This window comes from Leucoraja erinacea, chromosome 8 (assembly GCF_028641065.1).
Source record: "Leucoraja erinacea ecotype New England chromosome 8, Leri_hhj_1, whole genome shotgun sequence".
NCBI classification, from domain to species: domain Eukaryota; kingdom Metazoa; phylum Chordata; class Chondrichthyes; order Rajiformes; family Rajidae; genus Leucoraja; species Leucoraja erinaceus.
The window spans coordinates 69416408-69442392 of NC_073384.1; the positions used below are offsets into that span (position 1 = coordinate 69416408).

Sequence of the window (25985 nt, forward strand, 5' to 3'; positions counted from 1 at the left end):
ATGTTGTGTATATGGACTTCAGTAAGGCCTTTGACAAGGTTCCTCATGGAAGGTTGGTTAAGAAGGTTCAATGGTTGGGTATTAATGGTGGAGTAGCAAGATGGATTCAAGAGTGGCTGAATGGGAGATGCCAGAGAGTAATGGTGGATGGTTGGTTGTCAGGTTGGAGGCCAGTGACGAGTGGGGTGCCACAGGGATCTGTGTTGGGTCCACTGTTGTTTGTCATGTACATCAATGATCTGGATGATGGTGTGGTAAATTGGATTAGTAAGTATGCAGATGATACTAAGATAGGTGGGGTTGCGGGTAATGAAGTAGAGTTTCAAAGTCTACAGAGAGATTTATGCCAGTTGGAAGAGTGGGCTGAAAGATGGCAGATTGAGTTTAATGCTGATAAGTGTGAGGTGCTACATCTTGGCAGGACAAATCAAAATAGGACGTACATGGTAAATGGTAGGGAATTGAAGAATGTAGGTGAACAGAGGGATCTGGGAATAACTGTGCACAGTTCCCTGAAAGTGGAATCTCATGTAGATAGGGTGGTAAAGAAAGCTTTTGGTGTGCTGGCCTTTATAAATCAGAGCATTGAGTATAGAAGTTGGGATGTAATGTTAAAATTGTACAAGGCATTGGTGAGGCCAATTCTGGAGTATGGTGTACAATTTTGGTCGCCTAATTATAGGAAGGATGTCAACAAATAGAGAGGGTACAGAGGAGATTTACTAGAATGTTGCCTGGGTTTCAGCAACTAAGTTACAGAGAAAGGTTGAACAAGTTAGGGCTTTATTCTTTGGAGCGCAGAAGGTTAAGGGGGGACTTGATAGAGGTTTTTAAAATGATGAGAGGGATAGACAGAGTTGACGTGGAAAAGCTTTTCCCACTGAGAGTAGGGAAGATTCAAACAAGGGGACATGACATGAGAATTAAGGGACTGAAGTTTAGGGGTAACATGAGGGGGAACTTCTTTACTCAGAGAGTGGTAGCTGTGTGGAATGAGCTTCCAGTGAAGGTGGTGGAGGCAGGTTTGTTTTTATCATTTAAAAATAAATTGGATAGTTATATGGATGGGAAGGGAATGGAGGGTTATAGTCTGAGCGCAGGTATATGGGACTAGGGGTGATTATGTGTTAGGCACGGACTAGAAGGGTCGAGATGGCCTGTTTCCGTGCTGTAATTGTTATATGGTTATTATATGGTTATAATATCCTCATAAATCTTCTCTGTACCCTTTCCAACTTGACAAAATCTTTCCTATAACATGGTGCCCAGAACTGAACACAATACTCTACACCAACGTCTTGTATAACTGCAATATGACCTCCCAACTTCTATACTCAATACTTTCACTGATGAAGGCCAATGTGACAAAAGCCTCTTTGACCACGCTATCTACCTGTATCTGTTACATTAATCCACGCCTTGTCTACCTTGAACAGTCTTAAATGGAAAATAAATGCTGATGGTATTGGGACTTTAATGTGGATGAATTCCAACGGTTTGCCTCCAGCATAGATGAGAATTGAAATTGCTTCAAGATATTTTGTGAAAAGGGTATTTAAAATACATTTAGCAAAGTATTTTGCTTAATTCTGTGCTAACCCACTTGGTTATGGGAAAGCTCGGCAGGGCGTGGACTTTGCAAAATTGTAAAATATTTTGCAGGTAGAAACTTGGTATTTGTGCCTTGGCTCAAATAACGTGAGGTAAACATGACATTGATGCCAAAAGTGAAAACTGGTTTTCATCACATGACATTAGCATTCCCAGGATATAAGTGAAATGTTACTGTAACCCTGAAAACCAGAAGAAAATCGTTATTAAGAACCTAAGTAGCATTTAGGAAATGTTTTTATTGTGAAGAAAACACTTATTGCTTACAAAATGTAATTTGAGCTGTTAAATGCGTTTCCACACGTTTATTCTTCTGCATTGATGTAAATTGTTCTACTTCTGTAGGTTCTTCTGCATTCCCAAAGCTGGTGCTCCAGATTCAGACATTAAATCCAGTTTAGTAACTAATGCAACAGAGGAACTGAGGGACCCAAGACCAACACATTCTTGTAAGAACGAGAAGAATGATGTTTTGACGAGCATATTTAGCAATGAAGGCGAACAGGATGAAAAGCCACTTGAGAGTTTGAACATTGATCCAAATACAAATATGGTTCCTGCAAGGGTTCAATTGGAGGCCAGGAGAAACTTGAGTGCTTTCGGTTGGTCTGGAGGACTGAGGGAAAAATCGGGGAATTCGAGCCCTGCTGCCGGTTTATCTGTGCTGCAGCAGTTCCACAGACAGGTAGCACACCCATCTCAATCTAAATGTACTGATGGTAAAACAATAACAGAATCGGATCAGAATATAACACAGCATCAACCAAACTTTTCAAAACAATCTGAAGAATCCAAAGATGATAACTGTGAGCTGCTGAACTCCTCACCTTCACTTCTCAGTGTTAGGTTTGCTCTGGGCAGTTTCAACTCCTCTGGTTCTTTGTCAACATCCACAAGCTCTGAGTTGGCTGTAAGTTGATTTCTGTTGGTTGAAATGTTTTAACATTATTTTCTAAACGGGCAAATAGCTTCATGTTGTTTATTCATACTCCTTTATTGTTTTGATTTTTGATGAAAGGAACCGAGTGATCGTGCAGCATCTCATGATCAATGTTCCAGTGCCCTCACTTTGCCATCTTTACCAGAGACAACTAATAGAACTGTAAAGCATCGGGTGAGTTTGTATGTTTGTTGCTTTTCCTGATTAGATATTCAGTTTCTGTAGAGGCATGATTTCAAGTTAATTCAACCTTTCAAGCTACAGTGCTACATTTCATAATGCTAAAATTTGATGGTACAGGTGCACAACCTTTTATCCGAAAGCCTTGGGACCAGACACTTGTCGGATTTCGGACATTTTCGGATTTCAGAATGGAAGATTTTTAGCGTAGATTAGGCAGGTAGCGCGGGCGGCTTGAAAAGTCTGGAGCAGCTGCCTCCTCCCCGGAGACCGGGAGAATCATTGCATAAATGTTAGTCAGTTAGTTTGGAGGGATTTTATGTGGTGGTGGTGGTGTAGGGGTGAAGGGGGAAACTTTAATTCTTAGTCCCCTACCTACCTGGTCGGCGACTCCCAACCTCGCGGAGCTGGGGGCTCCGTCCGGCCGCGGGCGGCGCCGGTTGTAGCTCCGACCCCGGCAACTCTACCCCTGGCTGCGCGGCTCCAAATCCAGCGCGGCCCGCGGCCGGACGTCCCAGCTCCGAGAATGTCGGGAGTCGGCGGCGTCGCAGCGCTGGGATACCAGCGGGGAGCGGGCAATGCCTTACCGGGTCGCCGTGCGGCAAGCTCCGGAGCGCTGTGGCCGCCTTCTTCCAACATTCGCGGAGCGTCGCTGGATTTGGAGCTGGGGGCTCCGTCCGGCCGCGGGTGGCGCCGGTTGGAGCTCCGACCCCGGCAACTCTACCCCTGGCTGCGCGGCTCCAAATCCAGCGACGCTCCGCGATGTTGTGTGTCGGCGGCCACAGCGCTCCGGAGCTTGCCGCACGGCGACCCGGTAAGGCATTGCCCGCACCCCGCTGGTATCCCAGCGCTGCGACGCCGCCGACTCCCGACATTCGCGGAGCTGGGGCGTCCGGCCACGGGCCGCGCTGGATTTGGAGCGCCTCGCAGCCAGGGTTAGAGTTGCGGGGGTCGGAGCTACAACCGGCGCCGCCCGCGGCCCCACCGGCCACAGTGCTGTGGAGCTTACTGCACGGCGACCCGGTAAGGCATTGACCGCTCCCCGCCTCTCCGACCAGGTAGGGGACTAAGAATTAAAGTTTACCCCTTCACCCCCCTTCACATAAAAGCCCTCCAAACTAACTGACTAACATTTAAGCAATGATTTACAGATGTTTAAGCGTCTCCCCGGTCTCCAGGGAGGAGGCAGCCGCTACAGTAGTACAGACCTGGGTTGACCGTGGGTCGTTTTGGGTCAAGTTTGGCGCCAAACGCGAGCTTTGGTGCGCAGACGACATCTGGAAAAAATGGCCGGTTTTCGGAGCTTTTCGGTTTCTGGAACACCGGATAAAAGGTTGTGCACCTGTACTTTAGTTTAGATTAGAGATACAGCATGGAAACAGGCCCTTTGGCCCACCGAGTTCACGCCATTCAGTGATCCCTGCACATTAACACTATCCTACATGTGTTTACATTTTTATATACCAAGGCAATTGACCTACAAACCATTACATCTTTGGAGTATGGGAGGAAACCGAACAGACAGACAGCACCCGTAGTCAGGATCGAACCCGGGTTTCTGACGCTATGCCACCGTACTTATTTAACAACACTTACAGTGCATTCAGAAAGTATTCAGACCCCATCACTTTTTCCACATTTTGTTACGTTACAGCCTTATTCTAAAATGGATTAAATTCCTTTTTTTAAATCATCAATCTACACACAATACCCCATAATAAAAAAGCGAAAACAGGTGTTTAGAATTTTTTGCAAAGTAATTTAAAATAAATAACTGAAATATCAGATTTACATAAGTATTCAGACTCTTTACTTAGTACATTGTTGAGGCACCTTTGGCAGTGATTACAGCCTCAAATCTTCTTGGGTATGACGCTACAAGCTTGGCACACCTGTATTTGGGTAATTTCTCCCATTCTTCTCTGCAGATCCTCTCAAGCTCTGTCAGGTTGGATGGGGAGCGTCAATGCACAGCTATTTTCAGGTCCCTCCAGAGATGTTCGATCAGGTTCAAGTCCAGGCTCTGGCTGGGCCACTCAAGGACATTCACAGACTTGTCACGAAGCCACTCCTGCATTGTCTTGGCTGTGTGCTTAGGGTCGTTGTCATGTTGGAAGGTGAACCTCCGCCCCAGTCTGAGGTCCAGAACGCTCTGGAGCAGATTTTCATCCAGGATCTCTCTGTACTTTGCTCCGTTCATCTTTCCCTTGATCCTGACTAGTCTCCCAGTTCCTGCCGCTGAAAAACATCCCCACAGCATGATGCTGCCACCACCATGCTTCACCGTAGGTATGGTATTGGCCAGGTGATGAGCGGTGCCTGGTTTCCTCCAGACGTGATGCTTGGCATTCTGGCCAAAGAGTTCAATCTTGGTTTCATCAGACCAGAGAATCTTGTTTCTCATGCCTTTTGGTAAACTCCAAGTGGGCTGTCATGTGCCTTTTACTGAGGAGTGGCTTCCATCTGGCCACTCTACCATAAAGGCCTGACTGGTGGAGTGCTGCAGATATAGTTGTCCTTCTGGAGGTTCTCCCATCTCCACAGAGAAATTCTGCAGCTCCCTTCTCCCCCGATTGCTCAGTTTGGCCGGGCAGCCAGCTCTATGAAGAGTCCTGGTGGTTTCAAAGTTCTTCCATTTAAGAATGACGGAGGCCATTGTGCTCTTCGGGACCTGCAATGCTTCAGAAATTGTTTTATACCCTTCCCCAGATCTGTGTCTCGACACAATCCTGTCTCGGAAGTCTACGGACAATTCCTTCATCTTCGTGGTTTATATAGACAGGTGTGTGCCTTTTCAAATCATGTACAATCAATTTAATTTAGCACTGGTGGCCTCCAAGTTGTGGAAACATCTCAAGGATAATCAATGGAAACAGGATGAAGCTAAGCTCAATTTTAAGTGTCTTAGCAAAGAATCTAAATGCTTATGTAAATATGATATTTCAGTCATTTATTTTTAATTACTTTGCAAACATTTCTAAACACCTGTTTTCACTTTCATTCGGGGTATTGTGTGTAGATTGAGGATTAAAAAATGAATTTAATCCATTTTAAAATAAGGCATTAATGTAACAAAATGTGGAAAAAGTGAAGGGGTCTGAATACTTTCTGAATGCACTGTAACCGCTAATGTATACTAGTGAGAATGGGATTGACTTTGACAGTACAGCTGATGTTCCTTCACACAGTCAAGTAGTTAAATGATGTTCCAGGCTTCCAATGGTCACCATTGGCATCTCTGGGGCAGCGTAAATCAGCCCCTCTAGAAAAGGAGATTTGACAAAAATAAATGTTGGTCATTGCATTTATTACCCATTGTTTTTGTCTAATGAGAATGTGATAGTGACCATTGACACTATTCTCAGGTATTTCACAGGGCAATTGAGAGTCAACCTAATTGCATTGGGATGGAAAAATATGCTTGATGGGTCCAAAGTACCTGTATAGAGGCTGTTCTCTTCTGAAATGATTGATGATCGCTTCTGTCTTGTTTTGATGACATTAAGTCCTGGTTGGCCCTAAACTTTCTTGGATTTAATGAAAAGAAGACAGAGGTGATTTTATTTGATCCCAATGGCTGCCATGAACCTCCATTTGTTGATTTAGGTCCATTGTCAAGGAACGTGAAGCCAACAGTTGTGAACCTGGGTTTTAGGATGGACAGTGACTTTAAATTAGATCGCCAAATATGCGCGGTGGTTAAGTCCAGCTTCTTTCACCTAAGGAAGCTGGCGAAGGTGAAGCCCATTCTCGAGCGGCAGCATTTTGAGACAGTAATCCATGCCTTTATTACATCTAGGCTGGATTACTGTAACGCGCTCTATTTTGGTGTTGCTCGTTCTTCACTGGCTCGTCTCCAGTTGGTTCAGAATGCTGCTGCTCGCCTTTTAACAGGGACTCGAAAGAGGGAGCACATATCGCCAATTCTGGCCTCCCTCCACTGGCTCCCGGTGCACTTTCGAGTTCATTTTAAGATACTGTTATTTGTTTTTAAATCTCTGAATGGGCTCGCCCCGCCTTACCTCTCTGAGCTGCTCCACCCATACACTCCTGCCCGGTCCCTCAGGTCAGCTGGTCAGCTGCTCCTGGAGGTACCGAGGTCTAGTCGGAGGCTCAGAGGGGATAGAGCCTTCTCTGTTGCTGCTCCAGCACTCTGGAACACCCTGCCGTTGCACATCAGACAGGCCCCCTCTCTGTCCATCTTCAAATCCAGTGTTAAAACACATTTGTACTCCCTGGCTTTGACCATGCCTGAGGCTTTGTGGTGTTTTTGATGTTTCTTTATTTTACATGTCTTTTCCTACTATTTCTTTTGATTGTTATTTTTGGTGTGTATTAACATTTTTGTCAATGATTAGTGATGTACAGCACTTTGTTGCAGCTATGTTTGTTTTTAAAGTGCTCTATAAATAAAATTATTATTATTATTATTATTATTATTATGTTTAATCAAAACTAATATTTTTACTTCTGAGCAATATTAACTGTTTTAATTGTAAAACTATACACATAAATAGATTTGGTAGAATTATCTAAGGCCCTTATTGTTTAGATTCTTGGATTACCCAGACTGGGCTCTGGATCTGCAAAAAAAATCACAAAACTGAAGCTTCCAGAATCGGCGAGAGCCAGTGGATTAATCCAAAATTCACTGAAATCTGCACCAAACAATGAGAACAAGCCTGAGCTACAGGCCACCATCCATGACTTGTGGAACAAATTTGAGTTTAAGCGGTAGGTACAATTAAAGTTCTCGTTACAATGGTGCTTATTGTAGAGTTATGGTCTGCCTGTTTTCGTGATTATGATCCAAAAACCTTCATGACTGAACTTTCTTTTAGAAACCTTTTTGTAAACTTGAAGGAAATACTCCATAAAGGAAGGCGAGAGAAAAAAAGGATAAAAAAGGCACATAATTTCAAAATGGGTTTCTGGTTTGTGCATTGTGCTTTTTCTATACTGCAATAGATTTTGACATCTTGCAATTACGCTAATCCTGTTTAGCAATCTAAAACTGAGACATGTTCAAGATGCAGATTAATTCACATGAGAGGGGCGAATGTACACTTCAGTTTTAACAATGAATAAGATTTTGTTTTCCACAGAAAATCCAAGTTGGTTCGATCGTTTGAAATACCTGAGCCAATGACCCCTATCAAGGACAACTTGCAACTCTTGACGCCAGAGATTGATCAAAGTATTTTATTAAGATCTGAATGTATTTCTGTACAGAGAGCCATACAATGGTGAGAAATTCATGAGGTTTAAACTATTCCGTGTCACTGTTAATGTCTGATCAAAATGAATTATCACCGGAAAGTGATATTAATTTACATATTGTATGCAATCCATCTTGCAAGCTACTAGCATTAAACTTTTTTTCAAATGGCAACTATTTTGACAAGAACAACATTTTATTTTGTTACAAAAATGTAGTTCGTTTTCTTTGGTTTACATCAGGAAATGTGGATTCCATAAATTAGTTCTGGCTATTTCTTCAAGTTGAGACAATTAAAATGTCTTCTTCACAATAATATTAAAAAAAACCTATGTGTTCCCAAATCAAGGAATTCTACTGCAGAAGAGTCATACTGCTACATTTACCATTGAAGCAGAAAATTGAACATTGCAAATTGTCCACAAAGGAAAATCCACATGCTGTTATAACTAATATCTCAGGTGTTTTATTTTTTTATTTTTATAAAATTAATTTAGAAATATTGACAATTGCATTTACATACCTCATCATAAAATTCTCCAAGTATTTATGTACCAGGCTCGAAAATTCGCAGGATATGCAACGATTCTTTTCCTTTTGAAATATAATGCCATGGATTGTGAACACCAATGAGTCAAGCTGATCGTTTTGTGGCATTAACAAGGAAGGTGAATTCAACATTGCACCCATTCATTTCTATTCTCATGCGTGAAATAATTGTGACATTTGAAATACCCTCTAGTATTTTTCCCCTTCCTACCCAATTTCCTCTCCAGTCCTACCTTTAATCATTCACCCTGTAGTGGTTCTGGCCCAACTTTTATTGTTTTGGTCATTGTAATTAGTCAACAGCTATTGAGAATTGATCTGTTGGAGTGGCGTCGTTAACAAGGGATTATATTTGTCACAAAGAAGTAATTCTAACTTGTATTTATATCAACTCAGTTCTATAGTAATGTTAGATGTGGCTAAATGATACTTTGTTTTCAGTAGGATTTGAGTTCAAATTGCATCTGAGGAACATTAACTACACTAGTCTTTGGTGCCATCATACGGATGAAATGATAATTAAAACCCCCTCCCAATGCAAAAAAAAAAAAAAAAAAAAAAAAAAAAAATGCAGAGCAGGACATCCAGCACTTAATAAGCAAGTTATGATAATGAATGTGGCCGATGGTTACAAGCAGCAGATTCTTAGGATGAGGCAGGTTGAACTGGTACACATTCATGGATTTTGCCAGTGCACATTCCCCATTGCTGCCAGTGTTCTCAAATTGCTCCGAGGCAGATGTGGTTGGACTTTGCCTCTGGGGGAAATGTATGATCAGCTGACAAAGCAGGTTTAATTGATCTTGGTTGAAGTGACTATATAAAATACATTTTAATCCACACAGCACAGAGAAAGATTTTATTTGGAAATTATTTGTAATCTTCAGCAAGCTCATTTTGTATTTCTGTTCAAAGGTATCAATCTATTGGATCTATTTTGGTTCTCACCTTGTAAAATATTGTGGAAATAAAATCCTGGAAATACCACAGTTTTCTATTATATCAGCTCTCCATACATCTCGGATCCACATGGATGTAGATGAGAATGTAAATACTCAAGATAAACATAGTCACTAATTTACTACTTTTATAGAAGTGTTAGCTGCAGAATGTTGTATTGATAATGTGACAAAAATCTAATTTTGTCATGTGTAGAAAGGAACTGCATGCAGATGCTGGTATATGCTGGCAGGGGAGGTAGTTGAGGCAGGGATTATCGCAACATTTTTTTTTTTAAGTAATCATTAGACCAAGTCCCATCCCCTGAACGCGCGATTGCGGGAGGGGTGGCGGCCTCCCCCATACATACACACACTAACCCCCCCCCCCGAATATTATATTAATATTATTAATTCTCTCCTTTTCCCCACTCTATCCACTCATGCATAGCCCCGAATCGCGCAATGTGCTAGAGAGGGCTAGGGAGGGGGGGGGGGTAGAAAGGGAGAGGGAGGGGGTGGAGAGTGAGGGGGGGGGGTGTGTACAGCGTCACAGGGGAGGGCTGATCCCCAAACGCAAAATTCCACCACTCACCCATAGGTCCCAATACTCACCACTCCCTAGAGAGGGAGGAGGGGGTAGAGAGGGAGGGGATGGAGAGGGAGGGGAGTAAAGAGGGAGGGGTAGAGAGGGAGACTGAGCGGGACAGGCAGCATCCCTGGAGAGAAGGAATGGGTGGCGTTTCGGGTCTGAAGAAGGGTCTCGACCGAAAACGTCGCCCATTCCTTCTCTCCAGAGATGCTGCCTGTCCCGCTGAGTTACTCCAGCTTTCTGTGTCTATCTTCAGTATACGGTACCCGGATGTGGTGCCGACGAATGAGAAGCCGAAGCAAAGAAGTGGAAGCCAAATAACCGAATGGAAACGAAGCCGAAACGCCCAATAACTGAAAGAGTACAAAGCCGAAACGCCCAATAACCTAAAGGGTGGGACTCCTAAAAGCCAACTAACCGAAAGGCTGCGTCGCCTCAAAGTAAACCCACCGAATGGTCGCTCTACCGAAACGCCACCTACCCGAAAAGCGGCGTTGCCTACAAGCCAACGAACACTGTGGAGGGATCAACATTGGGTCTCCACCAGCGGGAGGGTGGGGGTCATTTTCCCACACAAGCCATAGGTGACTGGGCAATCTGAACCCAAGCAGCGAGTTGTAAGCGGCCGAAGGTGCGCTTCGCTCGGGACAGCTCCCACGGCACCCTCCGCCTCGTCTCCCCGTTCGGCCGCACTATGGCGGGCGGAGCGGAGGTTTGGGACAATGTTCATGCCTTCACAGTGATGTGATGGATGCGTGGGTCTGGACCAATCGCTGACAAATCCCGCCCCCCTGCAACGTCATGTCCGTTATTTGACTTTTCTGATGAGCGGCAGTTGGTCCGTTGGCGTGTAGGCGACGCCGCCTTTCGGGTAGGTGGTGTTTCGGCAGAGCGGCCATTTGGCGAGTTTGCTTTTAGGCAACGCAACCTTTCGGTTAGTTGGCTTTTAGGCATCCCATCCTTTCGGTTAGTTGGCGTTTTGGCTTTGTACGCTTTCGGCTTCTTTTCCATTCGGTTATTTGGCTTCCACTTCTTTGCTTCGGCTTCTCGTCCGCGGCGCCAGACGTCAGTATACAGAGTCGCCGATTTGGCACCATTTCCAAGTCCCAGTTGTAAGTGCAGACGTCGTGACCTGATCATGAAGGTCTGTTGTCCTGGCGGCATTGCAGGGTCGGCCGGGCCAAGTGTTGCCGTTGGTGTCTCTGGTTTCTGGGTAGATTGGGGTGAATCACAGAATGGATGTTGGATATCTTTGTGTACCAGTGTGGCGTTTATGAGTTTGAGGGTGTGACGTTCAAGGTGTCCTGAGGAGATTACTCCCTGCTGATGAAGAAGGTCATGGAGAATCTGGAGAAGGCCAAGGATCACACCTCCACCCCCAACGTGGACAAGATGCTGCTGCACTACAACCGTAGCTTCATCATCAGCTCCATCCATGCACAAACATCTTGCGGGACTCTTTGCACAGCAGTACGGAGTGGCGCAGCGTGAGGTAGCGCTTGGGCTCGCAGTCCTTCACCTGTGAGTAGCTGTAGTACAGCGCCCTGCCCGACTCAATGTCCGCAATGCTCTTGTACACCTGCAGCTTCCTGAGGAAGGCCTCGATGGCAGCCTTGCCCACTGTGCCGATCTTCTCCGGCCCAGGGTGATGATGGCGTCGGGTTTTCCGTCGGCACCGGTGGTCTATCGCACGGTCACCAGACCCTCGCCCGCTTCCAGCAGCATCCGCAGGATGACAAAGTGTGCCTGCATGTGGGCTTGCCTCCACGTCTGGGTCTCTGGGGTGTAGAACTCCAAGACTCGTGCCCGCACCATGGTCAGCCAGTTAATGTACATAACATCGTCCGCATCCGTGCCCTCACGGCTGAAGATCTGGGCAGGGGGGCAGAGAGGGAGGGGGGAGAGAGGGAGGCGTGGGGAGCAGAGAGGGGCGTGGCATCACGGGAGGGCTGGTTCCCGAATGCAATATTCTACCACTCACCCATAGGTCCCAATACTCACCACTCCCTAGCGAGGGAGGGTAGAAAGGGGGGGGGGTGGGGGGCGCAGAAAAGGGAATGGGGGCAGAGAGAGGAGGGGGGCAGAGGGTGAGGAGGGGTGGTAGAGAGGGAGGGGGAGTAGAGAAGGAGGGAGTGGGGTAGAGATGGAGGAAGGGTGGTAGAGAGGGAGGGAGGGTAGAGAGGGTGGGGGGCACAGAGGGAAGGGGAGGCGGGTAGAGGGAGGGGTAGAGAGGGAGGGTGAGGGGGAGTAGTTAGGGAGTGGGGGTAGAGAGGGGAGGGGGAGGACAATGTTGTATTTGATCTTATTTGATTGGGCACGTCTGGTTGATTGCTTTAGTCGAAAACAGTGTGGACCACGTGAAGGTTGCAATCTCCCGCCCCTGTCCTAATGTGATGTCATATGAGATCCATTGTAATTGGACCTCTGTGACATGGCACTGTGACATCATCAATGGACAGTGCTACGAGAGTCTCCCACTGAAAAGCCATTCATTTTTTGAAATAAACGATTAAAACTTTAAAAACTTTGGAAATATAGGTTGGAATGCAACGGGAAGATGTCTATCTCGTTGAGGGAAAAATTGTGAGTAGAATGTGTGAAAATGGAAAGGCTGTGGAAGAAGGTGCAAATTAAGGAGATTAAAAGGCAGCCAACACAACCCTGGCTCACACAGACATTTCAAATATTAAGAAGAAGGGGAAGAGTTTTAGTATATTACTAGATCATGTGGGACGCGTTGGGTCCCAGCGTCACACGGGAGGGCTGGACCCCCAATACAATATTCCAACTCTCCACCAATTCCAATATTGGTGGCCAGTGGAGGGGTGGGAGGGGGCGCACTTTCTGGAGCGCTAGTATTGGTGTTGTGGGCTGAAGGGACTGGTTTCCAGAGGGCTAGTATGGACATTGTGGGCCGAATGGATTCTTGGGCTGGCGGCTCAGTCACTCAAGCCTGTTGTGCTGGCAGCTCACTCACTCACGGCTGGTGGGCTGGCAGTTGACACGGCTATTCCTTGAAATTCCATTTCAAGCAGGATGCAAGGCCACCAAATTCAAGTGCAGTTTCTTACCACTTCAAGCAGGGTGCAAGGCCACTAAAGACAGCGAGTCGTGACCTCTCCCTCCATCTTGCAGAGACTGAGCCACGCCCACATTTCTGGGTTTTATAGTCCCTCCCACCGGTAGGGGCATGGCCTTCATGGCGTGTTCACAGGAGAGAGAATCTCAACATTTTTTAAACACTAATAACTCTTTTATTTTTTCATCGATGGGAAAATCCTCGGCACCTGATGAGCAGAGGGGGACTCTGAGTAAGAGGGCCAAAAATCACAGACGTACGTGGTAACGTTTTTTCTAAAATCAATATAAAGCCCAAACAGGAAATGGTCAAGATTACACTTTTAATTATATAGAAGGCAAGGCAACTTTAATTAGGCAAGGCAACTTTAATTAGGCAAGGCAACTTTAGCATTTCCAAACCAAAGGCAACACAGCTTTAACATTTCCAAACCAAAGGCAACACAGCTTTAGCATTTCCAAACCAAAGGCAACACACCTTTGGCATTTCCAAACTGTATTTTCAAACCACATTAAGGGCACTGACAGGTCAGTAAAACCACTCACAGTTTAGTAGACACGTGTTCAGTGTTATTCACAGCTCAGACTGAGAGGCATGACCCTCTCGCTCCCCCAAGTTGCAGAGACTGACTGAGGCACTCAACACTTACGGGTTTTATAGTCCCTCCGGAAGGGGCGTGACCTTCAGGAGAGAGAATCTCAACATTTTTTAAACAATAATAACTCTTATTTTTCATCAATGGGAAAAATCCTCGTACTGCGCAGTGGAGGGAGACTCTAAGATGACCAAAAATCACAGCCGTAAGTGGCAGCGTTTTTTCTAAAATCAATATACAGAATAACAGGAAGTAGTCAAGATCAGACTTTTAATAATATATAGAACAAGTGGGACCTGTTGGGTCCTGTCCTCACACACACACATACACTAACCAACACCCCCCCCCCCCCCCCCACACACACACACACACAGAGACTTATCCCCCCCTCCTTGATATCTATAAATTACTAAAGTTCTCATCTTGACCACTTCCTGCCTGCGTTGTAATTAAATTTGCGTAAAAACGATCCCCCATAGCGCTACGATTTTTCGCCACCTAACTCACCATTCTCCTGCTGCAAGTCAAATAAGTTTTGCTCCGATCGGTGAAATAGTACAAAAGTTAGGAAGGTTTTGAAGGTTCCCCCTCCCCCACACCCCCCCTCTCCCAAACCCCACCGCCCGTCTGCAGCACCCCCCCTCCCCACATCCCCCTCCCCCCAAAACCCTTCCACCCTCCCTCACACCAGCCCCCTCTCCCAAACATCCCCTCCCCACACTAGCCCTTCCCTTACATCCCTCCCCCCCCCCCCACACCATCTACACCACACACCCCCCCTCCCCCATGCCCACCCACCTCTCCAGAGTGCTGGAACATTGCTTTGGGGAAACAGGTTGTGTTGAGGGAACAGGTGAGTGGTGGAATATTGCATTGGGGTATGGGTTTTGTTGGGGGGAGCAGGCTTACCCCACTTAGTCTAGTATTAATATTATTCATCTGCTCCTTTTCCCCCATTCCGTGCCCTATCCACTCACCCATAGCCCCCAACTGCACAGGTGTGGCTAGAGAGGATGAGGGGGGGAGAGAGTGAGGGGGTAGAGAGGGAAGGGAGGGGGAGGTGGGTAGAGATTGAGGGGTGGGGGGGCACGTGGCGTCAGGTGAGGGCTGATCTTGGAACGCAATACTCCACCACTCAGCCATAGGTCCCAATCCAGGGAAAGAGGCAGAGAGGTAGGGGGGAAGAGACCCCGCCCCATCTCCATCCTCATTTCCCTCATCCTCCTCTCCTCACTCCCATTCCCTGCCGCAGCACCTACCCAGGTCATAGAGCAGCGCAAGGGCCTGGAACAAACTCGGCCTGGTTCTCGAACTTGGCCTTGCCCTGGCAGTAGACTCCAGCAGTCAACCCGGCCGCCGCATGGTCTCCAGTCCAGGCCCCGACTTCATCTCCGGACTCGTCCATGACCCCAGCTTGTCCTTGGTTCCACCGGCAGCTTCTTTATCGGCGCTGGTCACGGCCCCTTCTCAAGCCCCCAGCTCGGCCCTCACTCCAGCTCCAGGCTGGGCACTTCGAGCACTTGTGGTGCCCCTCCTGCGTGGACTGTCCCGTCGTGCCTTGCGAGTTGATTGTGCAGGGGGCAGGGGTTTGGATTCTTAGACCACTGGGATCTGTTTTGGAGTAAGGGGGAACTGTACAAAAGGGACGGATTGCTCTTTAACAGGTGGGGGACCAGCATTCTGGCAGACAAGTTTGCCACTGCTACACGAGTGGTTTTAAACTGAATATGGGGGGTGTCAAATGGGATAGTCAAGGACAGAGTTAAAGGGAAAGAGAGTAAAGGGATAGTTAATGACCCCAGAATTAGCGGGAAAGAAAGCTCACAAGGGGATAGGAGAGTATGGCCAAGTGTAATAGGGATCGATGTGAAAGGTGAGATGCATAAGGAATTAAAAGTACTGTATATGAATGCACGAAGTATGAGAAGTAAGATGGATGAGCTTGCGGCTCAGTTAGAGGTGTGGCATTGTGGGGATTACTGAGACGTGGCTGCAGGAGGATCAGGCCTGGGAACTTAATATTCAGGGTTATACATCAGGCCCGTATGAAGCTTTTCAAAAAGGGGGGTGGCATGACAGGATTTGCGGAACCAGGGTTGGTTTACAGGGCAAGGCCAACGAATGCCCTTGCATTGGTAGAGGTAGTGGTAAATGGCAATATATATTCAGGAGCACCTGTTCCGTTGTTTTGCACAATCCACAGGCATTGCTACTTTCATTTTACTGCACATCTTGTATGTGTATGTGACAAATAAACTTGACTTACCTTGACTTGACGACAAGTGATTTCCTGTTCGCAAACAAGGCACAAGGTAGGCAAAATACGCCATCCACATGATCGCTTTATACAAGCCAGGGGTATGCTCGTAACTAGCCAGGGTTAAATCTTCGCCAGCATCCATTATTATAGAAGGCACAATATTTGTATGTTGGACCCGGTTTAAAGTGATTCTGTATGAGGTACAGCTTCTGAGCATCTGAGAAGTTGGCAATAGCTTTAGCAGCTTCTTCATTGGTTGTGGTAGAATTAAGGAGAACTAAGGGGGGGGGAGGGGATGAGCGGGTTGGCGCGGGCGGAAGATGGTTTGGGCCCCACTGCAGCGGCGTCTGTTGTTGAGGTTACAGCCGCTCCCGCCCGGCGACGGGAGGAAGGTCTCCTGGCCGGTAGCGAGGCTCCGACGCCGCGGATGGAAACGTTGGACCGGGGCGGGCGGGCAGGCAGACAACGCACCCCCCCACCCCACTACTTACCTGGAGTAGACGCGAGGCATCGAGCTCAATGGCTGATGCACAAATGGCACTGATCCCACCCGGGCCCACTGCGCTCGCGCGGATACACAGCGCCATTTTGCGTCGCTTCCCCAACTACGCAGGCGCGGATGGGCGCATTTGTTTCTCCCCCAGCGGCCGGAGCCAGAATTGCGGGCGATTTCCCACAAAGTGGAAATGCTGGTTGTGCTCCGATATTTAAAAAAAAAATTCTGGGGATTTTTTCTTACTCTGGGGGAAAAAAGGGGGGTGCGGTCGCACCCAGCGCACCCCCCACCTTCGGACGGCCATGCATCGGCCCATCTTGTGTATGCTCATCAAGTTGGCATACTAGGCTGTATCCATCTAAACACTTCCCATCCACATATCTGTCCAGATGTCATTGGAAATGTAACTGCATCTGTCTCTATAGCTTTCTCTGACAGCTCATTCCAGATATAGATTATTTTGTGTGTGAAAATGTTGACCATGAGCTTGGACGTGAGGAGTGATGGCCTGTCCCACTTAGGCGATTTTTCAGGCAACTGTCAGAGTGGAACACACACACACACATCGCTTCCTTCACCAGCCCGTTATGCAGGCGGGGGACAGGGCAAGCGGGGGGAGCGCTGTCTGAGTGAAATTCACACGGTGCAAAGACAATGTGATACAGACACACACCGCGATGAACAGGAAGGTTGGCGCTGTAATTAAGACGGTGAAAGCACAGTGTACGGGAAGGGTCACGTAAGTCCTTTAAAAAAGAGGAGGAGAGGGGGGAGAAGGAGTGGAGACAATTTTTAAGAAGCCAGAGATACACGGCTGTGAAGCTCGGCGGACATTTAACTTTATCCTTGTTTCTGAAAACTATTGCTTACATTTTTTTCCCCCAATGAGCCAATGAAATTCACCGGTCAATACTACAACCTTTGACCTCCTGGCAACCCACTACCACTGCACCTACGACACTAGAATTCTCGCTACTCTCCATGGCGGCTTCATTCTGGTCGCCGCTAATTTTTCAACATGTTGAAAAAGTTGCGACAACCATAATCAGGCCGCGACAAGTTCCCAGAATGCGGGAACTCCTCACAACCATGAAGGCGACTCCCCGGCAACCAACAGCGAACATGTGGCGACCATGTGGCAACTGCAGTCTCCTGCAGTCACCTAAAAAGTTGCCTACGCGGGACAGGCCGACGAGGACCAGTAGGAGGGTGAACCAGCTCCGAGAGGTCGGCTGTAGGAGGTGTCCCCGGGACACAAAGATGGCCAGGCGAGGAGAGGAGAGGGATGTTGGTTCGTGGGAGCTGCTTGAGTACATCCAGCGTGCAGGCCGATTGGAATTTGTCAAAAATGACGGCGCCCGCATATGTAATATATGCAAAATGAATTTCACCATGCAGTTGCAGATGTGATAAATAAAGCACAATTGAACCTCCCCTCTCACCTTAAGCCTGTGCCCTCTAGTTTTAAAATCCTCTGCGAAAAAGTTTGTGAGAGTTCACTTTATCCATACCTCTCATGATCTTGTACACCTCAGTTAGGTCAATCAGCAACATCATTTGGCCATTCCATTATCCACCAACCTGTGCCCTATCCACAAGGGTCGGATCCATTGTACCTAACTGACAGAAACTGGACACAATTCAGCAAATTATTGCTTGTAAATCGTCTAAATAACTTGTGCTCATCGTTCCCTTGGACCACATCTATAACAAGGATCAATGTTGTGTAAGCAAATACCATTAATCTTAATCAGCTTCCTAAGGCAGTAGCCAAGTGCACACGTTTTGCTAAAAATTACATGTCTTTAGCAGGCTACGAAATACTGCAAGAGCGGCAATAATGTATTTTGGTCATTTTATGGGATAAATGCCTGACACTCGCTTCAGTTAGATTCAGAATCAGAGAGGCCTACAACACAGAAACAGGTCCTTGGGTCCAATTTATCTATGCCGACCAAGATGCCCCATCTACACCAGTCCCATTAGCGCACATTTGGCCCATATCCCTCTCAACCTATCCTATCCATGTACCAGTCAATGTCTGTTAAAAGTTATTATTGTTCCTGCCTCAACTGTCCCCTCTGGCAGCTCATTCCATATACTTGCCTCCCTATGTGTGAAAACATTGCCACTCAGATTCCTATTAAATTATTCCCCTCACATTAAACCTATGTCATTTGGTTATTGATTCCGCTATTCTGGGAAAAAGACTGCACTCACCCAATCTTATCCCTCATATATGTTATAATAGTTAACTTCATAGTCATACAACATGGAGAAAGGCTTGTCTCCAACTCGTCCATGCTGACCAAGATGTCCCATCTACGCTCGTCCCATTTGCCTGCGTTTGGCCCATATCCCTCTGCATCTTTTCCTATTCATATACCTGTCCAAGTGTCGTTTAGTTCTAATTTTTTTCAAGGCAGGTGAATATCTGGGTGAGATACAATGTCAGGGCTGTAATTATCAGGGAAAGAGGAGAAAGCATTTTAATGAGCAGGAAGGAACTGCAGATGCTGGTTTAGACTGAAGATAAACACAAAAAGCTCAGGTCAGACAGCATCTCTGGAGAAAAGGAATAGGTGACGTTTCAGGTCGAGGTTCTCAACCTGAAACATCCGCTCAGTTACTCCAGCTTTTTTTTAATCTATCTTAAGCATTTTAATGATTCACCGAATGCAATAGTATAATTTGCATTCAACATGATCTCACAAACGGGAATGAGACAATAACCAGATAGTTTTAAGAAAATCTGTGGAGGAATAAACATCCTTCAGAACAAATGGAAAGGGGGAACTTCAAGATAGTTCATCAGATCATTTATGCCCAAACAGAGAATAGATAGAACTTTGGTTCAATGTCTTATCCAAAAGATGCCAGCTCTGATAGTGCAGCAATTTAGCACTGAAATGTTCATTTGGATTTCATTCGTTAACTGGAGCGACCCAAAGCATCACTCATTCCTTCACTACAGAGATCAGGGCTCGAAATGCCCTTGCCCGGGTGCCAATGACCACCCAAAGTGCCGCCGGGCAACCTAAACGCAGAGTCATTTTGCCCGGCTTGGCACTGCAGATACTGGTTTATACCGAAGATAGACACGAAAAACTGGAGTAACTCAGCGGGTCAGGCAGCATCTCAGGAGAAAAGGAACGAGATGTTTCGTGTCGGCTGCGACGACTTAGTGCGGAGCAAAGATGCGGTGTGTGGGGTGACGGAGGGTCAGAGCGAATGACGGGCCCCGCACAGCAGCGGTCAAAGACCCTATAGGACAGCGGTTCCATCTCCTCCTCCTCCAGTGCCCCGCCCGCCCTGATAGCGGCCACTGCTTGCCAATCCGCTAACGGCTATACCGCTTTCAAAACAAACCCTCCCACACACCGAGGCCGGTAGGAGGGTGCGAGGGGGAGGCCCCCTTCCGCCGTCTGAAGCAGCTGCACCGCTCGGCCCCGCACCTCCTGTTGGCTGGCGGAGGAGAGGAGGCGGTGGCGAGGAGATCCCATCCGCCTCCCCCTTTGGCAGTGGACAGGGACGGCCAAGGCAGCGGGGCGATGATACTGTCTGATGAGCGCTGACCTTCCTTCCTCCCCGCCTCCCCTCCCTCTCTCCCTCTCTTGTACGCCCGCCTTATCCTGGGACCCCCCTCCTCTCCACTGATTCCCATTTTTGCCTCTATTCAGTCCTCACTGACATCCCCTGTGCTCCTCTCCCCATCTACCCCCCGCCCCCATCTATTTATCCTGCACTGATCTCCCTATCCACCTCGTATTGATTCTCCTGCTCCCCCGCCCCATCCATCCTACACTGGTCCCCCAATTCATCCTATACTCACCCCCTTTCTCATTCATCCTGCGCTGCCTCCCCCCCATTCATCCTGTACTGATCCCCCCCATTCATCCTGTACCGATGCCCCCATCAATCCTGTACTGATCCACCCCATTCAACCCCACTGACATCCCCCGTGCTATCCCCTCACAATGTTACTTATTCCAACCAACCCGCACTCATTCCCCTACCTCAATCCATCCATCCCGAACCTTGCCTTCTCACCCCCCCCCCCCCCCCCCCCCCCCCCCCCCCCCCGCCATCTATCCACTGATTCACAGCCCATCCCCAACCCCCCCCCCCTCCCCGACCCTACTGTGCTGGAAATGTCTTCAGAGCGAAAATTGACTATATTTGATAACGGAATGCAATCAAATGTGTTTTAAATCCCAATGTTATTATTTGCTTAATTAATTAAATTGTGAACACGTGAAACATTAAAACCGCAGTGTTCAATTGTCACTGCTACCGTTGACACGTTATTCCAGAATTCATTTTAACGGCAAATAAATGCTCTTAATATGGAGTATCAGTACTGTTATTTAATGAGCAACATTTAAAACTATACGTTGGATTGATCCAAGTTTTACTTCTACAGTCGGTCATATACATCACAAATTTGGTCAGGAGATATTTCAGTTAAAATTTTAATGTTAATTCTGAAGTGGGAATGATGGAAACAGCGATATCAACAATTTTTTTTAATCTGGTGCATACAAACTGGGTATCTTCATTGCTGTTCACAACACATACATTTAATCTGAATGTCTGGTAATGTGGTGTTTTGACACCTTTAAACATATTACCAAAATAACATTTGCTGCAGTTATGTCCTTTGGCCATCTCTTGTTAGCCAGATGGGCATGGTCAGTTTTAACAGCTATCATAAAATGCCTTTACTTGCAACCTGTATATTTTGTTGTGGATAAGTTATATGGGAAGCGAGATTGTTTCTGTACCAATAGCAATAACGACCCATGCTATGGCTATGTCATGATCATTTTCGGTCCTTCACAGAAATCATGCTGTAGTGTGCATGGTTAAGCATATATGTTACCATGGTCCAGGATTTATTGACACAGGTTGATCATACGCTGAATAATCCAACCATTTTTGTTGGGAAGTGGAAAGAAATAATAGAACTTGCATTAATTGCAATGTGTAAAAAGAGTTGAGATGCTGTATTGTAACTTTGCTGCATGTCATTGTGGTATATATCATGTATGGATTGGTGAATATGTTTAGTTTGTGACTTTATTTGAAGCAGAAATAATATGTGAATACTTCATTGAGCATAATTCCGATTGGTAACTACGCACTTCGTTCGAGCACATTATCGCACGCATCATGCAAGCCGTCTTCAATTGACCACCTAAACTGTCATTTGGCAACCTGAAAAGCTGCCTAAGTTGCCCGGCTGGCAACAGAGAAAAAAAGTTAAGTGAGAGCCCTGGAGATGCTGCCTGTCCCGCTGAGTTACTCCAGCTTTGTGTGTCTATCTTTGGTTTAAACCAGCATTAGGCATGTTACAATACATACCTTCAGCGGCGCTGCAATTCTGCCACTGGCTGTGTGCGCGACCATGGCGCCTTTGAGGAGGGGGCGGGATTAAAATGCCGTTTTCTCCTGCCTGACCGAGATATATTTTCTCGGGCTACTACCTGATGCTGCAAAATCGATCCGACTTGCGTTTTCGGAAGTTTAAAAAAAAAATCGCAGGAAAATTTAATCGCTGTAATGAAATAAAAAAGCGGCTTCTAACGCCGTCAATGCCGACAACGGGACGGATCTCACGTAGGGGACAAAACATAAGATAAGTCGTATATTTTACATATAAACTTTCTTCTTAGGATGACTTTAATCAAAATTTCCTTGGCGAAAATGTGATTTTGGCCCCATACGAACTGGCAGTGTTTTTCCTGCCGATATGGGGTTCAAATTCATCGCAATTGCAACGTTCCAATCTATCGTGTTCCACAAAAACCCACTCGCAAGATGATTTAAATGGCCATTAATTTACGGGAATTAAAACATTAAATTCCTACCATTTGGCGTATAAATTCATGACAATGAGATTTAAAAATCATGTTATATTGTGAATTATTGTGTGAATGTTATTTGGACACTTAGGCTATTTAAAAATGTTAATCTTTTCTTATGAAATGGATAGATGTTTAGATCTAGTAATTGAATTTTGTAATTAGCTACAATTAGGTAACTAAATAATTATATGCTTTAATTTCAGGTCATCCAAGTAAGATTGTTTCATATTTGTTTCAGAATGCTTCAAACTATAATAACTGAATATTTCTTTCAGTTCTCTTAATTTTTAAGAATGTTATGGGCTTTTGACTGTCCTCGATCACAGCTTTTGTGTTAAGGCAATGGAAAAGCAATAGGGTGGTTGCACGATAGGTCACTGGGTCATAGGGCTCGACGCACGGAGCCGCTAAATCCAACTGGAAGACATCCGTCACTTCCGGTGTATGTTATTAATGCTAGAAACGCGTACTTTCCTACCTGCTAAAAAATGCCAAAATGTTGAATTTTTGCGCTGAAAAAAATTGTGGGAGTCGGGGTAAGTGTGAGAGACATGCACCCAACTTCAGAATTCCAAACGATAAGCGAAATGAAGGTATAGAGAAGCAAGAACTGAAGGGACTGCAGCAGCTAAAGTGCTTGGTAAACTTTGAAATTATTGGGAATTATCGCGTTTGCTCACTGCATTTCATCAAGTAAGGCATTATTTGTGTTTTTTCTTGATTTCTTTGGTATCTAAAAATTCTCAGAAGTGATAAATCTGGCTGTAAATTTTTCCTCAGATGCGTTTTCATTTTGTATGTAAAAACCCACGAGAACCATGCGCGATTTAAAAAAATTACAGCCAGATTTATCACTTCTGAAACTTTTTAGATGCCAAAGGAATCAAGAAAAAACACAAATAATGCCTTAGTGTTGATGAAATGCAGTGAGCAAACGGCCAATGTTCGCCAAGCACTTTGGCTGTTGTTGTCCCTTCAGCTCTTGTTTCTATCTACCGTCTTTTCTCCTCACTTTTGGAATTCTGAAGGAGGCTAAATGTCTCTCACGCTTATCCCGATTTCCATAATTATTTACAGCGCAAAAATTGACAATTTCAGCGGGTTTTAACGGGCCCGCTATGCTGGAAACAATGGTAAGTGCTTACCTGCAGTTCATCGCGTGTAATCATTTGGAGTAGCGTAGCAACAGTACGGGTCATGGGTCGTGAGCCGACTGCCGTGAAACCTCCCTCTAGGGAACAAGATGCTGATTTCCGAGTATGAAAACGGCCATAACTTTTTTTAATACTGAAGATATGAAAGTGAATTAGGTGTCAAATTAAACTTCTTTTTATGCTTTATGGGATAAATTGCAGACTTGATTTTTAAAATCTCAACATTTTGTAACATTGCTACCAGCATCTGCAGGTCCTTCCTATTCATTCATTCAATCTCAAACCTCCCCTTTCTTTCAAAAACCCTGGAGCGTATTGTTGCGTCGCAACTTCATTCCCACCTCCTTGCGTATAATCTACTTGAACCCCTCCAATCTGGCTTTCGCCCCCTCCATAGCACAGAAACTGCTCTCCTCAAAGTCCTCAACGACCTCCTCACCTCTGCTGACACTGGTTCCCTCAACATCCTCATCCTCCTCGACCTGAGCGCAGCCTTCGATACAGTGAACCATAACATCCTGCTCACCAGACTCAAAGACCTCGGCATTGAAGGCTCTGCACTCAGCTGGCTCCATTCCTACCTTTCCAACAGATCCCACTTCATCTCTCTCCACAACCACACCTCTGCTACAGCCACAGTCACTCAAAGCGTTCCCCAAGGCTCCGTACTCGGCCCCCTCCTCTTCATCATCTACATCCTCCCCCTTGGTCAGATACTCCGCCACTTCAACCTGGACTTCCACTGTTACGCTGATGACACCCAGATCTACCTTGGCACCAAATCCCCCCACAACCCCCCCTCTCCCCCATATCAACTCCTGTTTGTCAGCTATAAAAACCTGGATGCAACATAATTTCCTCAAACTCAACAGCGATAAGACAGAATTCCTCCTCATAGGCTCCAAAGCCACACTCAGCAAAATCAATAACCCCACTCTCACCATCGACGGCACCACTGTCTCCCCATCTCCCCAGGCCCGCAACCTTGGCGTGATCTTTGATTCCACCCTCTCCCTTGAGCCTCACATCCGCCATGTCATTAAAACCTCCTTCTTTCATCTCCGCAACATCGCCAAACGCAGATCCTCTCTCACACCGCCCGCTGCTGAAAGACTCATCCATGCCTTCATCTCCTCCCGACTGGACTATTGCAACTCACTTCTCCTTGGCATCAGCTCCACCTACATCAACCGACTCCAACTGGTCCAGAACGCAGCCGCCCGACTCATCACCCACACCAAATCCTGGCATCACATCACTCCAGTCCTCAAACAACTTCACTGGCTTCCCATCTCCCACCGGATCACCTACAAAATCCTGGTCCTCACCTACAAAGCCCTCCACCATCTGGCCCCCCCATATCTCACTGACCTCCTCTCCCCCTACCAACCCTCACGGTCCCTCAGATCCACATCAGCCGGTCTCCTCTCCATCCACAAGTCCAACCTCTGCAGTTTTGGGGACAGAGCCTTCTTCAGGGCAGCTCCCAGGCTCTGGAACTCCCTCCCCCAACTGATCCGCAATTCCGTGTCCCTTACCATCTTCCAGTCCCGCCTCAAGACCCATCTCTTCACCTCTGCCTATCCTTAGCCCCACGTGCCGTCCCTTTTCATCTGTGCATTAATTGCCTCATACTGTGTTTTGTATTGAATTCTGTATTTACTTTGTGTACTAGTCTTGTCTCTACTATTTATTTCATTCCCCTTACATGTTTTTCCTCTACCTGCTAAATTTTTGTAAGGTGTCTTTGAGACTCTTGAAAGGCGCCCATAAATAAAATTTATTATTATTATTATTATTATTCTTTAACTGTTGAACTGGGATAATCGGAGTTCTGATTCGCATACAAAAGCCCTCTCGGCACATTTGGAACTAAGATGTAGGTATGTTACAAAACCTACCTGAATCGTCATTGAGAATCTGCCCCACCCCGTGTGCGCGATTTTGGCGCTGTTTAGAGGGGGCGGGTTTAAAACGCGATTTTTACTAGGCTGTTGCAATCGAAAATGTTCAGCCTAGTAAATCATTAACGGAAAATCGCTGAAAGACCCCATCGCAAAAGGTATTATTAGTTTTTATGGCCTTGTATAATAGTTATAGTAGTTTAAAAATCACTCTCTAAACCCGCGACCTCTCGCAGCCCCAGGGTTTTATAAAGCAAACAATTAAAGGTATGTACCTTATTTTTACATTAAAAGGGGCTTCTTAAGAACCCTGTATGTAAAGTTTTCTATAGCGAGTAGCTCATTTTGGGCTCTTTATATCCCGCAGTATTTTTCTGGGCATTTGAGGCCACAAATCCAGCGCAATGTGAACGTTCTAAACCAGCGCGTTCACTGGAACCCACTAGAAAGCTGATTTAAAATTGACTTTAATTTACAGCAATTAAACACTAAATTCCTTCCATTTGGCCTATAAATTGATGTAAATGAGATTTAAAAATCATGTTATATTGTGAATTATTTGTGAATATTATTTGGACACTTAGGCTATTTAAAAATGTTAA

General features: G+C 46.1%; 1 protein-coding gene across 2 annotated transcripts in view; it reads left to right on the forward strand.

Moving 5' to 3' along the window:
• exo1 (exonuclease 1) overlaps positions 1–8123 on the forward strand; it is a 61339-nt gene extending 53216 nt beyond the window's left edge. For both annotated transcript variants that reach the window (XM_055639934.1, XM_055639935.1), the window contains exons 11-14: positions 1957–2521; positions 2630–2725; positions 7284–7465; positions 7837–8123. In XM_055639934.1, the coding sequence (XP_055495909.1) occupies positions 1957–2521; positions 2630–2725; positions 7284–7465; positions 7837–7981 (988 nt within the window). In that variant the 3' untranslated portion in view covers positions 7982–8123. The remainder of the gene's footprint in view (positions 1–1956; positions 2522–2629; positions 2726–7283; positions 7466–7836) is intronic.
• Positions 8124–25985: the final 17862 nt, after the last annotated feature.